Source organism: Lissotriton vulgaris, chromosome 1_1, assembly GCF_964263255.1.
Source record: "Lissotriton vulgaris chromosome 1_1, aLisVul1.2, whole genome shotgun sequence".
In the NCBI taxonomy this organism is placed as follows: domain Eukaryota; kingdom Metazoa; phylum Chordata; class Amphibia; order Caudata; family Salamandridae; genus Lissotriton; species Lissotriton vulgaris.
Window position 1 is genome coordinate 805982062 of NC_141685.1, and position 27431 is coordinate 806009492.

At 44.0% G+C, this 27431-nt stretch overlaps 1 protein-coding gene, 12 non-coding genes and 1 pseudogene across 15 annotated transcripts; all 14 read right to left on the minus strand.

Moving 5' to 3' along the window:
* On the minus strand, positions 1-23906 carry LOC147747900 (uncharacterized). Of its 3 annotated transcripts, none has more exons than XM_086956697.1 (20): positions 23822-23906; positions 22660-22777; positions 22167-22193; positions 18469-18524; positions 18214-18253; positions 17674-17720; positions 16591-16618; positions 16205-16257; positions 13710-13778; positions 11228-11304; positions 10709-10735; positions 10235-10260; positions 8594-8635; positions 7649-7704; positions 7146-7173; positions 6770-6823; positions 6350-6386; positions 5177-5215; positions 377-446; positions 1-196 (listed from the first exon to the last, which is right to left on the minus strand). In XM_086956697.1, the coding sequence occupies exons 2-10, from the start codon at positions 22701-22703 to the stop codon at positions 11261-11263; spliced, it is 408 nt and encodes a 135-aa protein (XP_086812823.1). In that variant the 5' UTR covers positions 22704-22777; positions 23822-23906; the 3' UTR covers positions 1-196; positions 377-446; positions 5177-5215; positions 6350-6386; positions 6770-6823; positions 7146-7173; positions 7649-7704; positions 8594-8635; positions 10235-10260; positions 10709-10735; positions 11228-11260. The 3 variants fall into 3 exon arrangements, 2 of the variants coding, with proteins under 2 accessions (XP_086812823.1, XP_086812812.1); XM_086956686.1 differs by having other exon boundaries at positions 7135-7173; XR_015308456.1 differs by lacking the exons at positions 10709-10735; positions 11228-11304; positions 13710-13778; ... (6 more) ...; positions 22660-22777; positions 23822-23906 and having other exon boundaries at positions 10235-10559.
* Positions 6643-6718, minus strand: LOC147747901 (small nucleolar RNA snR60/Z15/Z230/Z193/J17; annotated as a pseudogene).
* On the minus strand, positions 7250-7317 carry LOC147747902 (small nucleolar RNA SNORD75). Its single transcript, XR_015300314.1, has one exon. It is a non-coding gene; the product is annotated as a small nucleolar RNA SNORD75 (small nucleolar RNA).
* LOC147747903 (small nucleolar RNA SNORD74) lies at positions 8371-8451 on the minus strand. The gene has a single exon (XR_015300169.1). It is a non-coding gene; the product is annotated as a small nucleolar RNA SNORD74 (small nucleolar RNA).
* Positions 8709-8784, minus strand: LOC147747904 (small nucleolar RNA SNORD47). The gene has a single exon (XR_015300349.1). It is a non-coding gene; the product is annotated as a small nucleolar RNA SNORD47 (small nucleolar RNA).
* LOC147747905 (small nucleolar RNA snR60/Z15/Z230/Z193/J17) lies at positions 10806-10889 on the minus strand. The gene has a single exon (XR_015300178.1). It is a non-coding gene; the product is annotated as a small nucleolar RNA snR60/Z15/Z230/Z193/J17 (small nucleolar RNA).
* LOC147747906 (small nucleolar RNA SNORD79) lies at positions 11381-11456 on the minus strand. The gene has a single exon (XR_015300493.1). It is a non-coding gene; the product is annotated as a small nucleolar RNA SNORD79 (small nucleolar RNA).
* On the minus strand, positions 13975-14047 carry LOC147747907 (small nucleolar RNA SNORD47). The gene has a single exon (XR_015300328.1). It is a non-coding gene; the product is annotated as a small nucleolar RNA SNORD47 (small nucleolar RNA).
* Positions 16694-16761, minus strand: LOC147747908 (small nucleolar RNA SNORD75). The gene has a single exon (XR_015300315.1). It is a non-coding gene; the product is annotated as a small nucleolar RNA SNORD75 (small nucleolar RNA).
* Positions 17972-18049, minus strand: LOC147747909 (small nucleolar RNA SNORD74). Its single transcript, XR_015300171.1, has one exon. It is a non-coding gene; the product is annotated as a small nucleolar RNA SNORD74 (small nucleolar RNA).
* LOC147747910 (small nucleolar RNA SNORD47) lies at positions 18329-18404 on the minus strand. Its single transcript, XR_015300379.1, has one exon. It is a non-coding gene; the product is annotated as a small nucleolar RNA SNORD47 (small nucleolar RNA).
* LOC147747911 (small nucleolar RNA SNORD78) lies at positions 19561-19623 on the minus strand. Its single transcript, XR_015300325.1, has one exon. It is a non-coding gene; the product is annotated as a small nucleolar RNA SNORD78 (small nucleolar RNA).
* Positions 22268-22352, minus strand: LOC147747912 (small nucleolar RNA snR60/Z15/Z230/Z193/J17). Its single transcript, XR_015300174.1, has one exon. It is a non-coding gene; the product is annotated as a small nucleolar RNA snR60/Z15/Z230/Z193/J17 (small nucleolar RNA).
* Positions 22850-22925, minus strand: LOC147747913 (small nucleolar RNA SNORD79). Its single transcript, XR_015300104.1, has one exon. It is a non-coding gene; the product is annotated as a small nucleolar RNA SNORD79 (small nucleolar RNA).
* Positions 23907-27431: the final 3525 nt, after the last annotated feature.

A 27431-nucleotide genomic window follows, 5' to 3' on the forward strand; every position in this document is an offset into this window, starting at 1 on the left:
ACAGGTTTACCAAAATACTTTAATGATTATAGATCAGTCAAGTCTGCCATTGTCAAATCCAGACACGTTCATGTAGCACACTGGTCAGAAATTCATGAGTTACAATATTGTATAGCTCATGCAAGAGCACCTCTGGGTTAACTCCATTCAAAAGGAATCCAGTAAAACCCTCAAACTTGACAGGTAGATCAAGGTCCTGCAACAAAACAAGAGGGTTTGTTAATGTTTGCTCTTTCAACCACAGTTAACTCTTGTAAAAAGACCTTGGATGAATCAGTTCTTGTAGTTTCATCGGGTGCTCAGTGAGAGAGTTCAAGTTACTTTCATCATACATCCAGTTTTAAAAGTACGCACTACCAACTGAACCATTTCTCACCTGCTGAAGGGTCTACACAGGCAAGCTTCAGAAATCTGATGTCTAGTTTCAGGGGAGTTTACGTTTTTACCTAAAAAAAAAAAAAAAAAAAAAAGCACTTAGTTCCATTTTCCAGGCACAAAGCATATTAATTATGACATTACTCCGCGTAAAGGTTATTCAGGTGGATAGAAACCTTGAAACAAAAAAGTCCACAATGGCTAGTGTGGAGTTGACTGGTATGTACACCAAGCTACTGACTATTGACCGTTCCATTTGTCGGAGGTTGTTTAACTAGGGTAATCAGCATTACTCATATGGCAGAATCAGTTTTATCAATGGTTGCTTGTGAACTACCCATGACTTACAACATTCCCACAATGCAGTATCAGCAAATTTGAAAACAATGACTATTTAGCTACCTTTATGGAGGTGGAAAACGCTACAAACAGTTGCTTTGTTTCACTGAAAGCAAAGCGTTTTCTGCAATGCAATCCTGGTGAAGTGAGATGGGGAAGTGGCAGTGGACGGAGCTCAATGGATTGAGCTAAGATTGGTAGGAATACAAGATCGGTAGGCAGAACCAGCCTGTACCTATGCATTTGAAAGAATGGTTCTTCTAGGGAAGCCTGGTTCTTCTAGGGAAGCCTGGAGCTCACTAACACATCTAAGTGAGTTTATGGCAACTAAGAATGCCACTTTCCATGATAGTGGATCGAAGGGGTACATGTGAAGAGGCTTAAGAGGGGACCCATGAGTCGAATGAGAACTATGTTAAAAGTTTTAACGGATTGCTGGAGGAGCCAGAGGCAGAATTCCTTCCATGAACGCATTAATGACTGGAATTTTGAATAGTGCGAGATGCTGCCTATTGGAGATGTATTGGCAAATATCCCTGACAAACTCATCCATAGCGAGTGGCCCTTGGATAGTGGGGTGGGTACCTGGAGTGGACATTTTGCTTTTTCTGGTGTGGCGAACAGGTCGATCTGAGGAAGACCCCACCTTTGAAAATAGGCAAGACGGATTTGTGGGTAGTTCTGTTAACAGGTGAAAATTGAGGTGGAGGTGCCTGAGACAAATGTGATAGTTGTGAAGACCAACCCCTCCCTCTTACATTGCAGTCAGTGTCAGTCCATACTAGGACAGCCTTGTGGGACTGGTGAGAAAAGAAAGTCTTCAATGCTATATTGCCTAAAGCTCAGGTAGTTGATGTTTGGCATCATAAGGTCCTTAACAATGTCAAGTCTTGTAGATAGGGACCCCAACCCATGTTTGATGAGCCTGTGGTGAGTGATGTCAGGAACAGGGTCCACAAAAGGCTGCCATAGACTACTGGTGTTCCACCATTGCAGAGAATGGTGAATTTGGTGGTCTATCAAACACTAGATCTTTGGGTGACCCTGTGATTGAGATCACTGGTAAAGCTAGGCAGTGCTGTAGAGGCTGCATGCAAACTGTGGAACTATGACCATGCAAGAAGCCATCATTTCCAAGTAGACTTGACAGTCCTTACTAGTAACTTTTGGTTGGAACTGGGGTAGTTAGCTAAAAGTTCTGAACTCAAACAGGATTGGCTTATCGGTGTGTAGGTCTGAACTCAAGGTAAGACTTGGGATATTGGATAGTAAACACTAGCTGGTATAGTAGTTCCACTGTCAGAGTGCATCGCTAATGGCATTATTTGAGACCTGGCTTTGATAAGCAATATCAATTAATAGGAGGTATCTGCAGTGAGCAGGGTATATTTGTATGTAAATATAGGCATTCTTTAGGTCTAGTGTTGCCATATAGTTTCCCTGTTTAAGTGTAGAACATCCTGTAGTGTCTATATTAAGTGTTCTGATAGGATGCAATGGTTTAGAGGTCAGAGACAAGTTGATCTTGGCAACCAGTCTTTGGGAATCGCAAAGCATTCCAACTAGAAGCCAGAGCCTTGAAGGACCGGTTCTATTGCCCCCTTGAAAAAGGTTTAGGCCTAGTTTGAGGTGTGTTATAGATGTTCCTCAAGAGCAAGGTGGAATGTTGGCCGGTATGGTAATAATCCAGGTTGGATAATGGCTAGTACCACCTAGTCTGTGGAAAGTCCCAGTTGGTAGAAGAAATGTACCATGCCCCCAACAGGAATTGTAGGGTAAGTTTGGGTAGTCACTGCTCAGCAGAGGGTGTTGATCTGCATGCAAAGGTACCCCTGCCCCTTTCCTTGGTTCCCTTCTCTAAAGGAGAATCTTAAATTACCCCTACTGTAGTTGGACTGGTTGGGAAGAGGATGGGTCTGGGGTGGATTCATAGGCATCTCTATAGCCTAAAGCAACAAGCCTCTGGAAGTGGCATTATGCAATGCTCCCTTGGCTGTGTTGGGTTCTTATTTTGTCATGGGTAGCATCTACCTGCGATCCATAAAGCAACACTCAAAAGGCATATTCAAGTCTGCCTGATGGTCCATCGAAGCCATGTGCATCTAAATAAGCACGCTGGTATTCGTACCTCCAGCTGCTGTATCTAGGGCAGTGTGGATGAAATTGTTGGTATTCGCCTGCCCTTATCTGTTGGCCTCTTGGGACAGTATTGCTCAGGCTGGTACTGCAAGAGTTCGTTCCTTTAATCCCAATGGGTCCTTCCTAGCAGGCTGGAAGAGCATGTGAATTGGCAATGCCAGCAATCAGCTGCTTGAGCTGTGACTCTTCCCAGCCTAATCTATGCGCCTGCTTTCCTTCTCAGGAAGTGAAGATTCCTCAGTAACCTGTTTGATCCCTTACAAGCAGTAGTTGCAACAATCTAGTCCAGCAGAAGTGGTCTCTGGATAAAGGGGTCAAAATGAGCCACTTTGCACTTTGTCCACCCTTGGGCTGATGGCCTGGTCTTTTAAGGAGTTCTTCGCATGTCTTATGCCAAGAAGCACTGGCAAATACTGGGCGTCCTTGTGAGAGGAAGAAATGTCAAATACAAAATCTGGCTTAAGGAATTATTTGTGCAGCTCGTCACTGAAAATTTGTAGCCCTAGCAAGAACCTGATGAATGGAAATAGCATCTTTGGGAGGGACAGGCTGGATATAAATGTGGATTTCACGCGAGTTAGGATCTCATAATCTGAATGTGGAGACCCTGGATGTGAAGCATCAAGGAGGTCATGTGTTGGGATGGTGGAGGAGAGGTGGTAGCAACTGGTGGTGGAGTAGGGTATGTATGACTGGTGGCTTTATCCTTTTCAGGAGGAACAGGAATGTCTAGTGTATCCTGAAATGTGAGTTTCCTCTGGTGTCAGAGGCAAGTATCAGTCTAGTTCCTTCTTGCTCTGGTATGTATTTTAAGTACATGGTATCAATTTAGAGAGAACAGCTGGGCTGTGGGTCCGATTAGCAGGACCACAGCAGTCGAAAAACCAGAGAATCACAGCAAAAAGTGGGGGGCGACCATAGGAAGCAGTCCCTACTCTCGTTTGATTTGGAACTCTTCCACTCGACACAAAACGTGGATTGGGTTGGTTTGATACAACCTTGGGATCAAATTTTCGGTGCCAGACTAAAGGGTGGGGCATCCGGAACAGTTTCAGATTTAACCATGGCCCGAAAGTAGTGGTGGTCTGGTGAACAGGGAATATTTTGTGGCAGACTTTGACAGAGGTCATAGTAGTCACGCGTTGGCCGGATGGGAGTTTGTGCATCTCCATACCCAGGCTCTACAGCTTTTCATCATTAGAGAAAGCTTTGGTGGCTGGCTTATCCTGGGCATATTCTTTGCTGAAAAGATAAAGAGTGTCACCCCCTCATTCCCCAGAGACATTTCCAAAACATAATCTTAAAGGGTTTCCTTAGACCACAACTATTTTGAGTCGCAGCCTACTTCTTTATGGTTGGGCAAAAAAAAAAAAAAAGCACAGGTTGCACACATGGCGTTGATCCGTGTACAGGTATTTTCCATGGCTATGCGGGCAAAGGCTTAATGGTGTACATTTAATTAGTAACGAATCAACGGAGGGTGACATAGGCAAGAGGGCCATAGCTGGGTAGCACCCCACAAAAGGCAGTCGAGGTCCGAACAGAAGAAACTAGAGTGCAATGCAAAAGGGGAACAGCACAATTCAGAATACTGTCAAGAATATGTACAGCCATCCTGTAGTCTTCTCCCGCAGGGAATCACAACGCGGTTATCACAAATGAGTTGTAATTCCACATACCATTACTCTGCAAGTCAGGACGGGGGCGCGGCGCTGGATGTTGGAATAGTATAATTTTTTCCAATTTCCAATTTTAGTCTGTGCGGACACTAGGGAAGGTGTTTGATTTTAAATCAAACACCTCCCTCCCACATAAGTAGTTGTTCCAACTTGCGGAGTAATGGTATGCAGAATCACAACACAGTTGTAACAACCACGTTGGGATTCCCTGCGGGGAAAAAGTTGGTAAAAGTTTACCCTGTCAGACAGTAAAGAACCATAACGAACAGAGTTAAGAGCAGAGGCAAACACGGCTGGACCAGACGGTGGAGAGAACAAGGATATTCCCAAAACGCAACATCACTGAGGAGTCACCGTCTTGTGACTCGAAAGACTTATTTGTAGAAACACACAGCTCCAGACCCAACACTAGATGGCAGAACGCAGGCATGTGCATCTACAGCCACACATGCCATCGAACAAAAAGCTACCATTTGAGGCTTTCCATAAGGGAAGTGTTGAAATTGAGGACTGTTTAACCATGTAACAGTAGTACAGACTAGGAATGCACAGCAGCTGTTCACAAAGCTAAAGAGTGAACCTGTTTTGCTAAGTAAGGATTCTTAGATTAAAACGCACCCCCCCAATGACCAAGGTAAACTTACCAGTAGGCAGCAATTTAAAAGAGTAGACACTTGTAGCACCTAGGAATAAAAATACAACAGTTCAGAGCAGGAACACTAGCTGTTGTGTTTCTACAAAACTAGACTGGCCATCTGTATCAGTTTGATAAATCTATCCTCATATGGATCGGCGACCTGATTCTAATCATCATGTACAGATCACAAGCAAGCACTATGCACTCCAAAAGAAGCCATTGGGTTTGGCCATCACTTTACCAATCAGTCCTTCTCAAAGTGCAGAACAGCCACACAATGGGCAGAGGAAGAAGTCTTGCAGGACTAGACTCGTTAAAAATGCCATACCATTTCACCAAAAGGTACCAGCCAACATGCCATGGCATTAGTACAGCCGTATGAAGACATGTTTGTGACGCACTTATCGGATTTGAAAATATTCAACACTTTTGTACGTAACGATCAAAATCTTAAAATGAACGCTGCACACTACTGGTCCCTAGGGCTGCGCCTTGTAGTTTTGTGAAGATTTTTTGAACAATTAACTTTGAATTCAAATGAAGCTTGTGGCGAAAAAAGTCAGTTCTTTAATCCACCGAATTGTGGAAGGCGAATTATTTTCACAAATGTGATAGTCTTTACAGTCAACCAGTTTCACATTTCAAATCCCCACCGTTTCACTGAGTATTGCTAGGGTAGACCTGCACAAGGAGTCAATTGACGAACTTACTGCGCGAGTAAACATTTTTATTGTAGTGACCCCCGAGAAGGGTTTTCTAAACCTTAAATTCATTGTGCACGGTCGTTAACGAGAACACCGACTTTTGTTGGACTACACGAATGTGAAGATCACATTTGTCAAACGAATGAGCCATCCAATCAACTGCATTGGAGAACAGATCAGTTTTTGGCAACGAATTTGAATTAATCCATGTGAATTGTTAAATAATTTTGGTTCACAAGATTACAAGGCAGCCCTAGGGCACAGGAATGTGGTGCCTCTAGGGCATCGCTTATCGGTTCACATTAGTACTGTGCTACCAGATAAAAAAACAAGCCATTTAACTGGCAATAAGCAACAGCTTGAAAAGGTACAATGTCATTAACAACCAAGCCAATAATCAGGACTGGCCCATGCTGGCACCCGGCTTCACACACACATGTAAACGAAAAAAACCCATGCCGAGTACATTAACTAACCTGGCTCATCTTGTTCTCCAGTCGCAAAAGATGCTGTCTGAAAAGATACATAAAAAGCAAAAACTGGTCAGAAGCAGATAGCATGGAGATGTTAAAGACTGATGTGTCCTAACAATAGTTAATTTTGGTTAATGTAATTAGCAGTAGCGCCTAATGGAAAGCATGCTTCAGGACTACACCAATTGATGGCTTTGAGACTGGCAGGCTGCTCGGTTCAGTGACACCAAGCTTAGTTAAGGTGTGAGGTGAACAAGTATCAAACCTGGGCTATTAGGAGCAGTACTTTTCAGTCAAGGATGCATCAGCTAGGAGCGAAAGACTGTTCTTCATAGAGAATCAGCTGAACTATGTGCTCATCATGCACACCCTGGGCTGAGTGCTGCAGGGAGAACGTCTGAGCTGAAATACTTCTGAACTCACCTTTTCCTGCAGAGTTCACTTATGCGCAGGCATTCGCTCGAAGGCAGATGGACTCTACGGTCAAGGGGAAACAAAAGCTATTAGGTAAAAGCATTTTACAACCAAAGCCCCTGCAAGATGTCAGCGTGCCCTCAGAGTATTAAGTGTGGTTAGCTCTCATCATACTCTTGGTCAAGAGTAGCAAATACCAGTCATCACGGGAGCACGCTCCAGCTCCCCCATCCTCCTCAACATGTCTACAAACTAATGTTAAGTTAAATTAGAAGGGCTATCCCTCCCACCCTCATCCTAAAAGCTGGCTAAGCCATTTACACCACGTTAAAATTGCCATCAGACCAATCTCAAACAAGTCTTATAAAACTTACAGGATATTTACCATTCTAGGCGCGTTCTGAAACTCCAATCTAAAAAAACAAAAAGAACATTTCAAGCAGAGTTCAGCATCACAAATACTGCCTAATACTTCACAACTAGTCCTAAAGCCTCAGTATTTGAGTTTTCAGAAATCCTTTCTGTCCACTACTCTTATAATATTGACATCAAGGGCTTTGGACCAGAGGAGCAAAAAGACATAAGAGTTCAAAAAGTCGTAGGTGTTCCAAGCAAAGCTCGAGCCAAATGCCTTGCCCGGCCTATGCCTGGGGCCTGGCAACCCCAAATAGATCCATAACCAGGGTCCCCAACCAAAACCAGATATTTTGGTTAAATCCTAGCACTGCTACACGTGCCCAGTAGTTTGACCTACAATGGCACACAAGCCCCCTACAATGCAGTAGCAAACAGCATAGGACCACCTGCCCACATACAATCTGTTGGAATTTGGCGGTCCTTACCCCACATGGACAAAACAAAATACTATTAAAGAAAAAAAAAGCGTACCTGGCAGTTTCAAGCGAGATGAACTCCAAGTACTCTTAAATCTGGTAGAGCAGAGACTGGGGGGGACAAAAAGGTTCTCATTAAAATCCATGTACATTAAATTTCGAACACCATTAGTGTGCGTCTTAGGCATTTATAAGATTAAACTGATTCGAAGACGCAAACTCCTGGCGGTAAAATTACTGCTGGCTAAGACGCATAGCAATGAGATGGGGACGCAAACGTGTAGAGCAATGCAAAGACTTGCTTACAGACATGACATTGTAAGGAGAGACTGGAAACACGCAGAGGAACTACCACAAGCTTCCCGCCATAGGGACTTTTGGGACTTGTTAGTACAGTACCTCACAGCTACGCAACCGAAGGACTGACCACATGACTTGATGAGCAGGAGCACATCACACAACCCAGACATCTATGTTGAGATGTATCGAAGAGATTGGATATGTACAGGATACTTGTACCAAATGTCAATGTGATCTTGCATTATTCTGCATACTACGTGCGAATCCTGGTACTAGGAATGTATATTAAGACATAACAGTTGTGATAATTTTGGAGAGTATACGACCATGAAGTTTGTGATGCATGCGACTTGCAAATATGTACCTACAATGGCAATATGTGATGTTTGACTAATCAAAATGTAATAAAAATCCATGTACAATGACAGGAGGTTGAAGAAAGCACGTTCAACACAAGACTAACCCCCACACCAGCATGCAGCCTGCTCAGAAACGTTGGTAATCTTCACACTTTATCAGATGTCCCTACCAACATATTTATCATCATCTGCAGACTGCCACAGCTTACACTTCCAGACTTAATTATCCCCACCCAGATGGCTTTAAAGATAAAAAGCATCACATAAAGTCATCTTTCGTACCAATGTCAAACCCACGATAATTCACTAGTGTTAGATGCTATGAAAAGACTGCCACTTACCTCAAAGGCCTAAGTGCAGCAGTGAAGGCAGAGACGGGACTCCTACAAGAAACAGGCAAGTACAACATTAGCAACTGCAATACGGACCAGTTTAATATTTATGCTACCAATAAGTAACCTCAGATAACAATGGAACGGTATGGGGTAGAATCAGCAAGATTCATATGGCAGAATCGATTTCATCATGGGTTACACGTCAGTTCAAGAGGAGTGCCCACTACAAAGCAAGCACATGCGTCAAGAGAATTGCTTCAATACCTGCAGCATGCACAATAGGTTTAACATTTCCAGACCCATTAGAAATGCCAATGCAGGGAGCGGGGCATCGCAAACTAAATACTAGTAGTAAGTAGAAGACAAGAGAAACTAAACCTCCTGATTTTTAAGTGCAGAAAAGGACAACCAGTCCCAGTATACGCGCTAAAGTGTGGACTAGAGAGAAATTAACCACTTAAATATTCCCTTGCCCCAGATTAAAGTCTACAAAGGCACACATTAATAAAAGGAAAAAAAGGAACTAAGGGTCAGGATTCTTTTGGCAGACCGGTACTCCACGGATCCATGTCTTATTACAAGTGCATTAGGACAGAATAAAAGTGTAATAAGGCAGACAGGATGTCTCGAGTATCTGTCGGACAATCTTTAGCCCTACATAGCTTTGATAAACTAAATTCACTTTGTCTAGGGCCCCCACACGTTATGAGCTTGCGTCTCCATAGAGGTCACCTGTGTGAAGCCAGGTGAAGAAGTCCAGGAGAAGCAGCACGGACATTTGTCCCTGATCTAGCTTATGTATTATGTATTTAAGCTTAGTTCTTAAATTAGCCAGTTCAGAACTCAAGTCAACCCAGACTCCGAAATAGATAGTGAAGTAGGCGGAGTCCCAGGATCGAGGTAACGGATTGCCAGGTAACACTTAGTGTGGCACGTAGCCAGCAGAGACAAACAGGAAAGTCCAAATGAGTGCATCACACCACAATGGTCCAGGGAGATTCGTCTCTCGTTTAAGGTATCGCATGTTCAAGCAACACCTGCATAGCACACTAGGCCACACATGACAGCTATCGTATTTTTACATGTTTGTTTACAATGTCTGTAACATGAAGCTATTCTTCACGGTTAAGTGGTGCAGGACACCTGTGCTTTTCCTTTACTTCTGTTACCATATAACCAGTCCATTTAACATTTCAAAACGTTAGTGCTCCGGCAGGTTAGCAGCGGCCCAGTGCGGATGTTCCCATGGGGCACTCATGCACAGGTCACGCAAAGAGCCACCCCCCCATACAATGAGGGGGGGGGAGGCTCTTAAACCTACCCTCAAGGCGGTTTGCCAAGGAACCAGTTGTACGATTGCTCGAGGGGACAGACACCGAGAGCTGCTACATGTGCTGTTCAAGCAGGAAATAAAGCCAAATTGTAATAGCAAAGGGTCGTAGTAATGCAAAGAGCAAGCTGCCAGTGCCAGGCAGGGTCACGCGGCCGACTGGTCATAAGCAAGTCGCAGACCTACACCATGCAGTTCGTGCAAGAGCAGCTCTAGGTGTATAGGCTGCCGTGTATCCATACGGGTGTTTAAAGGTCAGACATTTATCACCCAAGCCACGAAATTCTCAATTTACTTGGTCAGGAGTAGAAACTTACCGTTCACAATTGCTGCGGTGTCTAATCTGCAAACAAATAGGCACAGTTTAGGATTTAATAAACATGATGGCAAAAAACTCAGGGGGTGGCTTTACAATGAATGCCACATCAGATAGAGCTAATACAGACTTCCACGTGCAAGTCAAGTCTGACAGTCTCATCACGCAAGGCAAAGCAACCACTAAATTAAGCATTAAACAGACTCATCCACCCGCTGTACTACAAACACGAGCCATTGCTGTTAATTCCCCAAGATGCTGGCTTCACAACTTCAGTGAGTTAAGAGAACCAATATTATATGAAAAATCCAAAACTTGAGTGCAAGACTGGACGAGAAAAGTAGGGACAATTTTACAGGCATGGTCAAATAAAGCCGCCCAGGAATGACAACCATAGGAAAGGCAACATAGGCTGCAAGTGCCCAACTGATGGGAGGGGGGGGGGCGATGGGGTAGAAGAGAAAAAAAAACTCACCTTTGACGTATCATCCTTCCTTGGAGGCTGAAAAGAAGGACATGGTCTGCATTAGTTTTCCTGCACACATAACAATTACAGCTTTGGCCACAAACGATCGATGCATCAGATAGGAGCGAAAGACAAGAGCTCTTATTCACCACTGTTCATCTGCTGAACTATGTGATCATCATTGTATCGATCCGGGCGCAGACCCATCGCGTGCTGCACCAACGTAGTACACACGAACATACATGCGTTTTAAATATAAACGGTCCTTGCATTTACCGCGTGGTGCGCTTCTCGCCCCCCCCTCCCTCCCGGAGGCCTTCGGCCCAACACGCAGCACATGACTCGATCAATTCATGAAGATTTAATGCAACTCTCCCCGTTGGCGAGAAACATCTACTTCTTTAAAAGGGTGGAAAATCACTAATTATACAACTGGAATGCAATTGCGTGCCTTTCAGCAACTAAAGAGGCTAAATCACCAACTTGGAAGAAAATTGATACAAAGGAGAACACTTCCCACCCACTTACCAGCTTCATCCAGGCAGGCCACTGGCATTTTAATCAGCTTGTTCGGTCACCTGTAGCAGTTACCATCAAGTGTGGCCCTGCAAAAATGCAAGTGGTATTTTAGTGAGCACGTTATCCACGGGCACATACATGTCCACACCAGTCAGCCCTGTGCACTTTCAGCTACAAGTGTATCCCTCATCCTTTTTCAGAGAGATTCCCATTTGTTTAATAGTCATCATAAGCAGCACAGAGCGAGTGTGAAAATGCGTTTAACAGTAAAGAGAAAAACAAAAACAGTGAATGTTACAAGGGTAACAGACACTGAAGAGCCACATTATAATTGTACCAGTACTTTGTGTTAAGAACTTCTCAACAGGGCAGTGTGGGATTGGCTAAAATACAGAACAAGCATTTGCAATGCAATCGGGCTCGCCTTTGGAACCTTTTATGTATTTAGCTATGTAGCACATTAGCCTGGGTGCTGAAACATTTTTCACTAAAATAGAGGGAAAGTAAGCACCAACAGCGTGACACGCCAGGTATGGCAACACGATCAGAAATATTGCATCAGCAGGAAATGGTATAGTCCATAGCTGTTTTTAATATAAAATCAGGGCTTTCAGTGGTCATATCACTGAAAATACGAGATTTGAAAAAATATTGTCTACGGGTGCTCGTGGAAGACTATTTCCATGGACTGGAATCTAGAGAATTCTAAAGTGATTCTTGTATTTTACTGACATCTGCTGGTCGTTCTAGCAAGACAGTCAAATTGAAGGAATTTGAACAGAAAAGACAAAACCATGGTCTTTGAATCCTTTAAATATCATGCTTTAATCTCTTGCAGTCACCGCTATCCTATCCAATTAACTGATAGATTTTGGCTTCGGCGAGGTAGAGTACAGCAACACCCGGACAGTTTTTCAATAGGTTTACAGAAAGTGGCTGAAGTCTAAGATAAGACTTGTGAGGCCGAGTGAAGGGAGTGTGGGAACAAACCTTTAGTGCAAATCAATAGACTGCAATTCTTAGTTACCACTTGCTTGCATGTAAACTGCGGCACGGGTTCCTAGGTCCATGTCGGATGAGCTACTCTGGTCCAGGTTTTTCCCTTCAAAATTCTGGGAATAAGCATGCAAGTCAAGGAATTCAAAGGGGAACAAGCATTGGTATAGCCAATAGGTCTCGCTTTTGGTACAGTATAAGGATTTAGTTATGCAGCACAATATCCTTGGTGCAACAACATCAACTGTTTTTACGGCTAAAAACTTATAAAGGTCCCAAAAGTGAGACCTACTGGCTGTGCCAATGCTTGAATTCTTTGACTGATGATCAGTGTTAGGACAGAGCTGGGGTAAGCACGGCAAGCTTTGAACTTGATGATCAGTTTTAGGACAGAGTGGGGCAGAAGAGGGGTAAGCACCGCGAGCTTTGAACCTCATTCAGTGTACAGCCTAACTTGTTCCTGAGAAACACAACAGAAGCAGCAGTAAAAATAAGGCAAGAGTATGAATCTCTCCCAGGCAGTGACAGTTAATACATTTATTAACTAAGCTTGAAGTGCACCCACTGTGAATCCTGTGCTTCAGAGATGTGAAAGAGCTTCGCCCATGGACACTGTGCTGAGTCACAAAAAGCACTACACTGTGAAGGGGGGTAGGGGGAATGATAAATTACTTTTGGCTATGTCAGCTGAGGCACGCAAGGCCTAATGAGCCTTGACAGACACCATAATGGCGTGTGCATGCAAGCTTGAGGCCAGCAAAAGCCTCTGGTAGCACTTTGAAAACCCACTTACTAAGTCGAGCAAGCAGCACATGCACGGCTTTAGGCTACACCTAAAAACCTAGACTGAGCAGCACATCACATGCACCTGGGAAACTTGGCATGGTTCTGTAAAATGGGCTTTTTTTGGCTGAGTTTTACTACCTAGCCCACACCTACTAGCTAGAATGAAAATGTATATATTGGCCTATTCACTGCCACTTATACACCCCTGCAACATCAATTGACAAGGACTGCTCTCAAGCTAGACGTTAACTTGCTGCAAAATGCTGCCATTCAAAGCACTCTAGTTAACTTCCATGTATGAATTCCCTATAAACCGGGCCACTGACCTAGGCAGTGCAGGTAACTAACGGTAACAAGCTTAATCACGTTTGTTCCGCTGCACAACAAATTGTTGTGCTGAGGATTTAGTTACTTTTGATCCCATTGAGCTAGAAACTAAGTTGTAAAATCTTCAGATTGTACAAACGATCGTAGCAAAATATATATATTTCCCCTACTTAGGAGGCATGTGCTGCCTGTGGGCTTTTAAGATCAAGGCCCTGTAACAAAGAGAGGGATCCTTAATGCTTGCTCTTTCGACCACTAGTTAAGTCAAAGGAACTCGGATTAGTCAGTTCTGGTCCATTACAGGGGTGCTCAGTGATTGTTCAAGTTACTATCACCATAAATCCAGTTTTGAAAATGACCATCAACAAAACATTCATCTCACCTGCTGAAGGGTCTGCACAACAAGATTCAGAAATCCAATGATCTTGTCTTCGAGACTTGACGTTACCACCTAAAAAAAAAAAAAAGCACTGAAGTCTTTCATTTTTCAGGCACAAAAGTTGTAACTTTAACCACATTACACACCTTCGCACATTATTCAGGTAGATAGAGAAACCTTGAAGTAAAGGTCCACAGAGGCTTGTGTGGAGTTGACTGATCTATATATACAGACATACATCAGGCCACTTGGTACCCCAGAGTCAAGCAACCTCAGACAAATGGAACGGTAGGAGTATAATCAGCAATACTCATATGGCAGAATCGGTTTCATCACTGGTTGCTTGTGAACTACCAATGACTGCTAAACATTCAAAAGGGGAGGAGGGGGTGTTACTATCCGAAGGTTTGCATAATGGTGTTGAATAGATCAATCCTCCAAGCTCAGAGCACCAACACGATGAGCAGAGGAAGACCGCAGGTGTCTTGTAGTTGGAAATGCCATAACATTTTGCCAAATGCTACTAGCCAACAAGAAATGACATTACCCATGCCCCCACCCACATCTTCAACAAAGCAGACTCCGTCATAGCTCCGCACCTCCGAGACGTCATCAACTGCTCCTTCAACTCCGCTACCTTCCCAGAAGACTGGAAACACGCTGAACTCACCGCCCTTCTGAAAAAACCAACAGCAGACCCCACCGAACTCAAAAACTACCGCCCCATATCGCTTCTTCCATTTCCGGCCAAAGTCATCGAGAAAGCCGTCAACAACCAGCTCGCCGCCTTCCTCGAAGCCAACAAATCACTCGACCCCTCACAATCTGGCTTCCGAGCCAAACACAGCACTGAGACCGCCCTCATCGCAGCAACAGACGACATTCGAACTCTACTGGACAATGGAGACACAGTCGCCCTCATCCTCCTCGACCTCTCTGCAGCCTTCGACACAGTCTGCCACAGCACCCTTTTACAACGCCTCAGAAACATCGGAATCCAAGGAAAAGCACTGGAATGGATCACCTCGTTCCTCACCGGAAGAACCCAGAGAGTCCGCCTCCCACCATTCAAGTCCGAGGCCTCTGAAATCATCTGCGGCGTACCTCAAGGATCCTCACTCAGTCCCACCCTCTTCAACGTATACATGAGCCCTCTCGCGGCCATCGCCCGCCAACACAACCTCAACATCATCTCTTACGCGGACGACACCCAACTGATCCTTTCTCTCACCAAGGACCCCAGCACCGCCAAAACTAACCTACACGAAGGAATGAAAGAAGTCGCCGAATGGATGAAACAAAGCCGTCTGAAACTGAACTCAGACAAAACAGAAGTCCTCATCTTAGGTACTTCCCCCCTCTGCATGGGACGACTCCTGGTGGCCGGAACCCCTCGGAAAAGCACCCATCCCGACAGACCACGCACGGAACCTTGGCGTCATCCTGGATTCTTCACTCAATGAACAGACAAGTCAGCGCCGTATCCTCTTCCTGCTTTAACATCCTTCGCATGCTCAGAAAAACATTGCTGGATCCCCTCCGAAACAAGGAAAACAGTCACCCACGCTCTAGTCACGAGCCGACTGGACTACGGAAACACCCTTTACGCAGGTACCACCGCTAAACTCCAGAAGAAACTACAACGAATCCAAAACGCCTCAGCCAGGCTCATATTAGACATCCCACGCAACGAACACATCTCTGGTCACCTCAAAGACCTCCACTGGCTACCCGTCAATAAGAGGATCACTTTCCGACTGCTTACCCACGCACACAAATCACTCTACGACATCGGACCAGATTGCCTCAACTCTCGAATGTCCTTCTACACCCCCTCCCGCCAACTTCGCTCTTCCAGCCAAGCCTTCGCCAATGTACCTCGCATCAACAAGACCACCATGGGAGGCAGATCCTTTTCTTACCTGGCTGCCAAAACATGGAACTCACTCCCCGCTTACCTTCGCCTCACCCAGAATCACCTAGCGTTCAGAAAGCAGCTTAAAACGTGGATTTTTGACAAATAATCCTCCTCCCCTTCCTAAGCGCCTTGAAACCCTCTGGGTATGTAGTGCGCTATACAAATTTTATGACTTGACTTGACAATTAGTACTTACCTACCAGATACATAGGAGGCAGAAAAAGTCGCAAACTATGCAGTCTTAAAATACACAGGATAGCAGAAACTGGTCAGAGGCAGATAGTACACATCAGTCTTAAACATCTCTCCATGCTAACGATTGTGGATTCAGTTAATGCTATTATAGCAGGAGCACCCAATGGAAAGCATGCTTCAGGATACTTCGTTTAGTGACACTAAGCTTAGTTAAGGTGAACAAGTGTCAAACCTGGGCTATTCGGGGCAGCACTATTTCAGTTAAGGATGCATCAGCTAGGAGCGAAAGACCTCTTCATAGAGAATCAGCTGATCTATGCTCATGCACACCCTGGGCGGAGTGCGGCAGGGAGAAGGTCTTGAGCTTAACTACTTCTGAACTCACCTTTTCCTGCATAGTTCACTGGATAAGGGATTCTCCATGAAGGCCGATTGACTCTACAAGTGAAGGTTAAGAAAGAAAAAAAAAAAAAAAAGCTATCAGGTGAAAGCATTATTTTACAACTAAATCCACTGCAAGATGTCAGCGTGCTCAGAGTATCAAGTGTGGTTAGCGCTCATCATTCTTGGTCAAGAGTAGCAAATACACAGTCATCACAGCAGCACGCCAAAGTTCCCCAGCCACCTCAACAGGTCTATACAAACTAAGTTTTAGTTGAACTATGAGGTCTATCCACTCCCACCCTCATCCTAGAGGCTGACTAAGCCATTTACACATTAAAATTACCATGATGCCCAATGTCGAGTTATTATAGAACAGTCAATATTTACCGTGTTAGGCACATTCTGAAGCTCGAATCTAAAAAAACCAAAGTGACATGTCAAGCAGAGTTCAGGATACAAGTATTGTCTGCTGCTCCAGAACCGGTCCTAAAGCCTCAGTATTTGAGTTTTCAGAAATCCTTTCTGTCCACTACTCTTATAATATTGACATCACGGGCTTTGGATTAGGAGCAAAAGACAAGGTCAAAATACAAATGCAAGTAGAGTTCAAAGCAAAGCTTGAGCCAAATGCCCTGCTCGGCCTATGCCTGGGCACTAGCAACCCCAAACAGAACCTAGTAACATACTAGGAATAGCTCCCTCATGTAATCTTTACAAGGCAAAAAACAGATATCATATGATCTCTCAAGACAGAAAAGCACAGAACCATGTTAGGACCACTGCCTGTCTTCCCTTAATTCTGAAACAAGTACAACTCGTGCACGTAGACTCATTTAAGGGAATTTAACACTGAATAAAGATTGAGATTCACTTTCAAACATTGTTTATATGGTGAATCTATATATGGTGAATCTATAATCTTTTTCGAACACGACAACCCACGAGTTGGATACTCCCGGCACAGGAAACGGTTACTCGATGCAGCACACTCATTTCCCCGTGGGAGTCTATCGATGGCTAGACTCCCTGCTTCTGCTCAGAGCCATGCAACCTCCTGCTCTTGGCTCACCCACATCACCACTAATCAGCCAACTACTTCCGTTCAGTCCAGTAAATAGTTATTGGTTCAAACGCGCTCAGCTGAAGCCAGATTAACCAGGTCTGAGAAATGGAATGCAGAAACTAAACCCTAGTTTGCCAATAAACCGTGCTACTCTACCCGTTGCCCTCTACCCAGTCAGTAAGATATAGCACATTTGTTTGTCCAGTAGTCCCTGCTACATGCCATGGTCAGGAGAGAGCAGCCCCACCCAATCCACAACTTTTGACTTCATGTCCGGGTTACATGGGGCAGTTCGACTGCACGCAGGGGCTTAACAGCACAAGATCCCACACCCTTGAAACATTTCAAATTATGTTGTAATGTGGCTCTTACCCACATGGCAAGACCTACTGAATAAAAACAAATACCTGGAAATGTCAAGCGAGATGAACTCTTAAATCCAGTGGAGCAGAGACTGGGGGGGACAAAAAAAGTGTACATTAAAATGTATGTAATGTAAATGATTAGAGAGCACTGCAAACCATCGGACATCCTGGCTCTAAAGAGGGAAAACAGTAATAAACTGAAAGCGCTATAGAATAAATTCTAGTAAAGTTACTCTGCAGTGGTATAAGACCCAGTCCATGCAGTCCCCTAATGTACATTTGACAGTGAGGGGAGTGAAGAAAGCACGTTAAACACAAGACTAACCACACACCAGTGTGCAACCTGCTCAGAGACGTTGGTAATCTTCACACTTATCAGATGTCCCTACCAACATATTTATCATCATCTGCAGACTTTTCTATGGACCTACACAGTTTACACTTCCAGAAAAGTTATTGCTCCCACCCAGAACGCTTCACAGACCAAAGCATCACATGCCATGTTAAGAGTCAACTTTTGTACCAATGTCAAACCCACGATAATTCACTGGTGTTGGAGGCTATGAACAAACAGCAATTTACCTCAAAGGCCAAAGTGTAGCAGCGAAGTCAGGCAGAACCCCTACAAGAAACAGGCATGTACAACATTAGCAACTGCAACAATACGGACCAGTTTAATTTCAATGCCACAAAAAGTAACCTCAGATAACAATGGAACGGTATGGGGTAGAATCAGCTAAAGTCATATGGCAGAATCGATTTCATCATGGGTTACACGTCAGTTTAAGAGTGCCCATTAAAATGCAAGCACATGCTACAAGAGATTTGCCTTTATACCTGCAGTATAAGTCAATTGAAGTCGCCACTTGTTGCTCCAACTGAAGTACGTTTGTCTAGAAAAAAAATGTAACCAGGTAAGTCACATGCTGTACAGCCATAAAACTAAAATAAGCATTGTAAAAGCCAAAATGTCTGGCTTTGAAGCACCTATTCATGCTGGCACAAAGGCAGCTAGCATACACATTAGAAGTGCCATTGCTTGGGGAACATGGCAAAATAGGAGATAACTAAATACTGGTAGGTCACACCCACCACGTTTTCGTAAAGTCGGTCATACCAGTCAAGTCACTGGTATAACCGACTTCACCAGGGCTGTAATAAACATACTTGAACACCCAATGCGTGGTCCAAAAGCAATCACCTGAGCACTGTGGCCCTTTCACACCATGTGTGCGAGATCAATTACGTGATCAAGATGGGTGTAGTTTATTCACAATTTCCCTCAACATTGTACTTCTAATAGGCACTATCTATCCCTGCTTGACAGTTAGGTGATCATAAGACATACCTTTTATCTCACCGTGTCCCCATTTTCTAATGAGTACCAACCATGTGTTACACAATCAAGTTCCCTGAATTATAAGACTACATCGTTATCTGGATAACAAACTAGGTCACATGACAACCATCTTTTTTTACATGTTGGTCTAGGACGTATGTAACATTAAACTACTCCTTAAGGCCAAGCGGTGCAGGACCCCTTCTGTGCTTTTTTTTACTTCCGTTACCATGCTAGCCAGTTTAACACCTTTTCTAAGAGTTCGTGTTCAATCAGGTTATCAGAAGCCCTGTGCAGAGTTTCCTGAAAGGGCCGGCGTGTTAAGGTAATGAGGGCAAGCAATACAATGGGTATACCAGAGGTAGACCCTTGTTTGCTAAGGCACCCTTTGTGCAATTGCTCACGAGGGGACAGACGCCCAGCGATGCTACGGTGCTATGATTGCAAACATTAAAGCCTCTCGGAATAGCAAAGAGTCACATGAATAAAGCAAGTTGCAAGTTTCAGGCAGGCTCATGTGGACGACTTGTCATAAGCAATTCCGTGACTTACACCACTGTACATATGTTTCATGCAAGAGCACCTCTAGGTGTATCAGTCTGCATTTTATCAACATGGATGTTCAGGTCAGACATTTATCAGCATCATTTAAACCAAGAAGTGCTCTATTTGATCAGAATTTTAAGGAATAGAAACTCACCATTCATGATAGTTGCCATGTCAAATAACCAAACAGGTGTCCTCCAACCAGTCGCCCGCGAGCTACTAGTAGCTCCCAGAGACCTTCAGAGCAGCCAACCGCTTCGAGTTTATTTATATACAAGCACAGGGTCACATTTTTATGTGAAAAGAGGGGCTGGCTCTACTTCACACCAGGTTGTATAGAGCAGACCATTAAAATGATCAGTGCTTATTCAGATTGATGAGGCATGCTGGGGCACCGAAGTGAACTAAAGCACTGAGTTGTGTAACTTTTAAATAAAAGTCCTGGTCAACTAAATATTGGAGCTTGTGGAATGAAATGGTTTATAAATGCTTTTATAAGGGGAGAAAATTAAAATTAAGTTACCACAACACTTTAATTTTCTCCTATTTCCAAGTGTGGCATTTACAAGCAGCAAGGCTTTCGCTCCCAGTGGGTAGTGCCACATGCAAAACCGAAAAAGCAATTCTTAAATTAGAGAAAATTTAAATGTAGAGAACAGTTTATTAAACGGCAAGTATCCAGGCCTTTCTCCACTCAATTAAGCAAATTAGGTCTTAGGGCCTGATTGACAGTAAGAACTGCCCTCCTCTTGTGCCGCCAAACCTGAATGCTGCCAGCCCACCACATTACGATACAAATTGTTGTTAGGATGGCAGAGTGGTTGACCGTCCTTGTGGTCAACCAGTGCAGTATTGCGCCTTTAATGCTGCCCTAGGACTGAAGTCCATGCCGTGCTGAACAGCATATTTTGAGCCCCTAACCACCACTGTTCGCTGGTGGCTGCTGTGGTCAAATGGCAGTAGACTGCCAAATCTTAATACGACAGTTAGGACCACTGGTGCAGCGGTGGCTGAAGTGATACCGCCGCTCTCCCATGAGTCTGGCAGTACATGAACCACCAGCCTTCGATAAGGCCCTTCGTGTTTTATGAAGCATGTTTCCTTTTAAATTCCTCCCATTTAAACATTTTTTTCCAAGTTATAAAACTGCCACCATGTCTACAGGCTCCTGGAAAGCAAGATGCTAGTTTATGGAAAAAATAAAGTGGCGACCTTTACGGAAACCATTTAACTTAAGTTTGATGAGGGAGAAATTTGAAGTGCACAAAAGCTTTGCAGGACATTTCTGCACTTCAAATCTCATTTTTGTTCTACATGTGCAACAATGCCATGTATGGTATGCCATATATGGTAAACCGTAAATACTGTGCCGTACATACAACTCACCTGTACGCCTATATGCCATTCATACGCATGTTCATACACCCCTAAAAGACTACGCTCTCACTAACACATGGCAGCCCTGTCATAGGTCCCATAATCAAAGTACTTTGTTCAAACCATAGTATCTGGCTCTATGGACATTGTGCTTACTCTATGGACATTGTGCTTTAAGTCAATTAAGCTTTGCGAGGGGGAATCTGGTAACAAAGCACAAGTTGCTTAGCTATCAGTATCTCATGAAGTAACGCACTACAGAAAATGTATAAGACCCCTGAGGTAGATTGAAAAAAAATAGGGGTGGTTTTACAAGGTCGCATCTGTCGGAGCAGTTTAATTGACTTCCACATGGGTGAAAACATAGGAACAAAGATAGGCAAGTCAAGAACAGAGGTCTCCAACTTACCTATAAAAAGAGAGCTACTACCGATCAATGAGAATATTCTGAGCTACTGAAGGCCAAGTAACTACTGCATCGTTACCAGACATCCATGACCAGCTTCACGGACTTTAAACCTAAAACCCAGAGCCTGATGTTATAGTTCGAACAAAATACTGTGCATAGGGGGTACCGTAATACGATAGCGCTGCCATGTGTCAATTATTAACATGGCAGCAGGTCTACTAGCCATTGGGGAAGACTCCTGCTGTGCAAGAATGATACTTTGTAATGAGAAAATTCAACAGAAGTGGTTTAAAAGCATTACAGAACTCATAATTCTAATTCTCTCCCATGCAAGTCTTTACAAACAGTAGGCATTTTAATCCAATGGGCCTGTAGACTTGGCACCATATTTAAAACGGGGAAATTGTAGTTATTGGGGGGGGGGGGGGGGGTTTAAAAGACTGACTGTTTCAGCTATGAATAAGTGTTTACCAGCTACTAGGCGCAAGATGCCCGTTTGCAACTAAAATTAAAATGATGAGTTAAGTAAATTATTTTAAAGGGTTTTGTTCAAATGCTCCACTATCGAGTTGGGGAGGACTTATTCAAGAGGTAAATAACTCAAACTGACCTACATGGGTCAAATCCTAGTAGAGCACAGTTTATGAGGCTTTACTAGTTGAATTCTCATAATGTAACTTAAACATAGCCTTAAATCGGAAAAAAGGAAAAACGCAATACTTCCTTCATTACAGTTCTTGGTAAACATGAACTCGTGGCCGTGAGGTACTCTGAAGTTTTACGAGTTACTGGTAGTTCGCCACATACTGGCTGGAGACACTTTGAATAGAACACAGCTGCCTACAAGAAAAAGAAGAAACTTACCTTTGATAACTCATCTTTCCTTGGAAGCTGCAAAGAAAAGGACACGGTCTGCATTAGTTTTCCTGCACACACACACCAACTGCTGCTTTGGCCACAGGTCATCGATACATCAGATAGGAGCGAAAGACAAGAGCTCTTATTCACCACTGTTCCATCTGCTGAACTATGTGATCATCATTGTATCGATCCGGGCGCAGACCCATCGCGTGCTGCACTAATGCAGTATACCCTCTAAGAAACAAAATCCTGCCCGAGAAGTCGGAGGGCAGAGGCTAGCACGCAGCACATGCGCCTCGAGCGATTTATGAAGTTTCAATTATGAAGATTTATGAAGTAACACTCTGGTGATAAACGTGTACTTCTAATAGTGTGACTTGGCTAAAAACGATTAAGTAAAATTACATGCCTTTCACCAACAAAATAACCATATCAATCTAGTGAGAAAAACAAACTGGCCTGAGAATTACACTAAACACCTTCAACCAACACGTACCCGCTTCCTCCGGGAACGTCCCGTTTGTCCAGCGCCACGTCCATTGGCAGCCCACTGAAATGTAACCAGCTTGTTCTCGGTCACCTCAGACCCAGTGCAATTTCCAGCAAATGTGGCCCTGCAATTATGAAAGCGGTATTTTATTGAGCATGTTATCCACGGGCACATTTCCACGCCAGTCAGCCCTGTGCACTTTCAGCTACAAGTGTATCCCTCATCATGTTTCAGAGAGATTCCCATTTGTTTAATAGTCATCATAAGCAGCACAGAGCCAGACTAGATTACAAAACTGAATGTAATATCTAGAACCATTCCATAATATACGATCAAGACGCCAAGAACAGAGATAAGAGGACGAGGGGCAATCTACTGAACACGTCTAGGATTCCCTTAATAGGGGCGGATAAATGTACGTAGTAAAGTTAAATTATTCACAGCTTCCGCTGGCCTTAGAGTTACTTTCTATTGTTACAGATATAGCGTTCCAATACCAGGTGGAGCACTCAACCATTTGAAATGTAATTATACATTACTGCAAGTGAGACTGAAGTTTTAAAGAAGTCATGAATATTCAACTTTGAGTGTCACTGGATTCGCCCTTGCTAGCTCCGGGGTTCAAACAGCAAGCTAGGCATTTTCAAAACGTATTTGAGCCAAAGAAGCACCACACCTTGTTACGACACATTCCCGAGTTGCAGCAGCAGTCGGCGTTCAATTAAACTTTAAAAAGGCAGTGAGCGACTAGCTAAAAAGTGAACATTAAAACAGTAAACGCAGTAATTTAACTCCTTTGAATTATCGTTGTGCAGGTGAATACCCCAAAATATAGTTCAATATTAACGGAAAAATATATGAACTCAAAAATTAAATCCTTCATTAAGAGTCGTGTAATGCTGCAGCATTTTAGATACGAACATCACAATCAATCCAAGTGTGCATTAACATCGTTCTTCCTTCTACGCTGATCTCGGCTATTGACTGCAACGGTTACTCCCTACGCCATGATGCGACAGGCCGAAAATTGAACCGTACAATCGACATTCATCCGGACCACGTGAGCCCTTGTCTAGCCCGGGTTCAGTAGAATCTACACCTCAGTAACTGCGCTTACAATGCTAAGAGTATAAGCAACTACGCGCTTTAGCAGGCGACAGTGACGTACCCCTTGACAAGCGATCTTCCACGCTTGCAGCAAAGCGGAAAAGAGACTGCTGAACGCGTGGAGACGCCTTTTATGGGCCGTGTTTGTGACGTAATTGCGTAATGCGTCCTCTGTTTTACGGTCGCAGCCCACACATGTCGTGCTCAATTTGCCCACAAATGTCGTGCTCAATGTAGCTACGTGTGGCCAGATTGAGGTATCTCACGCACACATGCGCGACGTTTTCCCATTTGAGCGCGTAAACCTTAAATTACGGGTGATTTATTTTTGGGCTGGATGGCCCTTGTATGCTGATTTTTTTAAGGAGAGGCGGCGCCCCCTTTATGCCCCTGCTTTAAGGTCTGCCCCCACCCAGACCTAAGGCAGCAGACTCCCACAGCTATTGACTTTGTAAATGTAAATATTTTTTAGGTCGCCTCTATTCTATCCCGAAGGGATGGTAGGCGAGATTTGTAGTAAGGAGACCTAAAAAGTCTGTATAATCATGGGGGTGGGGGAGGCAGAGTGAGAATCCTTTCAGTCTCCGTAGGTAACTTTATAATCAGAAGGGGGAAAGGATCACTGGTCCTGCTTAAACCTTGGGTTCACAAGTCAAGGACCAGGTCCTTGACTTGTGAACCCAAGGTTTAAGCAGGACCAGGGATCCTTTCCCCCTTCTGACCTAAAAAGTCTACCCACTGCAGATCGCGAACAGTTCATGTGAGCTTGGCGCGTGCACAGGAATTTGCTCCCCCTACCCCTCCCACAAAGCAAGACAAGACAACGAGCGCATTCACAGCCACCATCTGCCTTTTTATTGCTCACCCCTCCCCATAGCGCGTCTCGCAGCCGCGCTTTCAGTTTCATAGCCGCACGGACGTGTCTCTTTCACTGCCGCACGGCCCTGTGCCTTCCTCGACTACTACCTGGAACGTCGCAGCTTGCTTATGTAAATGAATCTCATGCATATTCAGTTTGGATTATCTAAAAGACTGACCATTTTCTTGCTCAACTGAGCCGGATTTAGTAGCCCAAGAAATATGGCCAAATAAGGTAAACTGTTAACACCTTAACCGCGGTACGATTTACCGCAGTGTGCTGCAGATTTTAAAGAACCACTTTACATGACGAGCTCAGCTCGTCATCAGCACACGAGCGCTGTAGCTGATGACGAGCTCAGCTCCTCATCAGCAGCGAAGGGGTTAAAATGCTTTAATTTGATTCCTTGGCCCTTGTGTTCTGAAATAACAGACAATTAAATTGCAGTCTCTGCAAAGCTGAATAATTAGGTAATTCATTTAAAACACTCTGCAGTAGTGAGCAAGTCTCAGTCAAAACATTGGGTCATCTTGCGGCAAGTTCCTCTATTTCATCCCAGGACTAATATCTTTGCTGAGAACCGGCTAAGTGTGTGTGTTTTTAACGTTACATGTTATTGTCCAGTATATGACCATGTGTGCCCTGATCGGTACATAACAAAACATTTTAATACCATCTCTTGCAATTGAATAATGAAATGCTATGTTCTCACTTGACTTTTCCTAATGCAAAAATTACATTGAGTTTAAAACGTTTACAATCCTTTAATTTTACTTCGGAATGGTAACCATTTTGATATTAAACTTTTAATAGCAACCTTGATTAAAGCAACCACTTTTTCTCACACTGCATATATTTTTAAAATGTGTCTAGTGTTTGGTACTTAGCCACTTCGGATGATGAATGAAAAACTCAGATGAGAATACACCACAGAGAAGACTTCAGTTGACAAGCATCTTACCCTGTTCCTCAGTTTGTTTAATACTGTAATCAGAGTAACTAGGCTCTTCAGCGATTACTTTACTGGTTCGAGCATGCCTCCCTTTTTGGTATCTTTTATCAGGACACATCACTGGGAACTGCTTCACTTTAAGGTTGCTACGTCTTTTCATATTATCTGGACTCCATGGTTTTAGTTTAGGGTTTTCTGTTATAAAGCATTGTTTCCAGTTCGAGTAGACGCACATGAGATGAAACCTCCCAGATTTTATGTTGTCCAAGAACGGCCAGGACTGAAAACATAGTTTTCTCAAAACATGCAGCAAGATGGGAACAACGTTTTTTAAAGTATTTAGTATGATTTCAGGCTGCATTGTGTTGGTGAAGTTCTCTTCTGCACTGGTTGCCTGTCTCTGATAAATGCCCCGTATTTTATCGACCCTGAATAAGTCTCCTTTGGAAACATGTAAATTGCCAGAGAAGACGTTTTAGAACCAAATTTAATCCATTATTCTGTAACATCTTGGAGTTCTGAATTTAAGAAAAAGCTTTGCAAGCAAGCAAAAATGTCTGCTTCTTCCAGGCTCACTTTCAACATACCCACAGCAAGTATCAATTCATTTCTTCAAACTAAATGTTGGTAGAGATGACCATATAGTCTAACGTTCAAAATAATATATCTGAGCCTGGAGATTGTGACAACGGGACAATTCTACCCTACTCGCATCTATCCACCCCTCAACAGCTCGACCCCCCCCATTCCCCCTGCTCTCCACCAACACACCTTCGCCCCCCTCCCTCCTTCGTGACAGTTGGTGAACACAAAAGTGTCTCCAGCTGTAATCTGACATTATTCCTCATTTGCAAATAACACTGCATTCCATTTATTTTAGATAGTAGAGAGCATCTGGCCTCTGTTCTGGCCCGCATGTGACCTTTCTGAAATTTGACATGGTGCCAGGGATCAGTTACTCACCCCCTTCCACACCCCAGATCATGACCCAAGGTGGTGCAGTCCTGAATTTGACATTAAATTCATTTTCGTGATTGACCACAATTAAAACCTTCATCTCCATGCATTTTAGGTGGAGCAAGTGCTAGGGTGGCCAGCTGCAAAAAAATAAATAATGTATGCCTATTGTTGCTAGGTATGCAAAAGTAGCCTTTGATGACCCACTGCTGGCGGTACACATCTCCCTCTTGTTGTCATTCCGGGCTCCAGTTATGCTCAGTACATTCGACCTGCTCAGTTAAACGCTATCCTTTCTTGAGGGACAGTGTCCTGGAGATATCTTATCAAATTCTTCTAGAGTAACCAAGGGTCATTATGCTTCTTCTACCCCTGGTTACATTACGCGGTTGACTCGTACCATTCGCTTCCTATCAGACCATTAGTTCTTGGTTAAGGGCTAAACTAGCTATACAAGCCACAAGTGCTGAAAATCACAGAAGTAAATGTTGCTCTGGGAGCCTGGTTTACTTATTGTTCCTACTGCTGCATCGCGACACATGAGCGCTGTGGTAGTAATAGCAGTTTTCACTGGGCACAAACAACACCAGCCTTCAGTGCACGCTTCCACCAGGCACACACCACCAGACGTCAGTACACGCTTTCACCAGGCACACATACACACACACACACACCACCAGCCGTCAGTGCATGCTTTCACCAGGCACACACGCCACCAGCCGTCAGTGCACACTTTCACCAGGCACACACCACCAGCCGTCAGTGCACACTTTCACCTGACACAGACACCATCAGTCGTCAGTGCACGCTTTCACCAGGCACAAACACCACCAGCCGTCAGTGCACGCTTTTTCAATAGGTACACACAACCACAACGTCAGTGCACGCTTCCACCAGGCACAC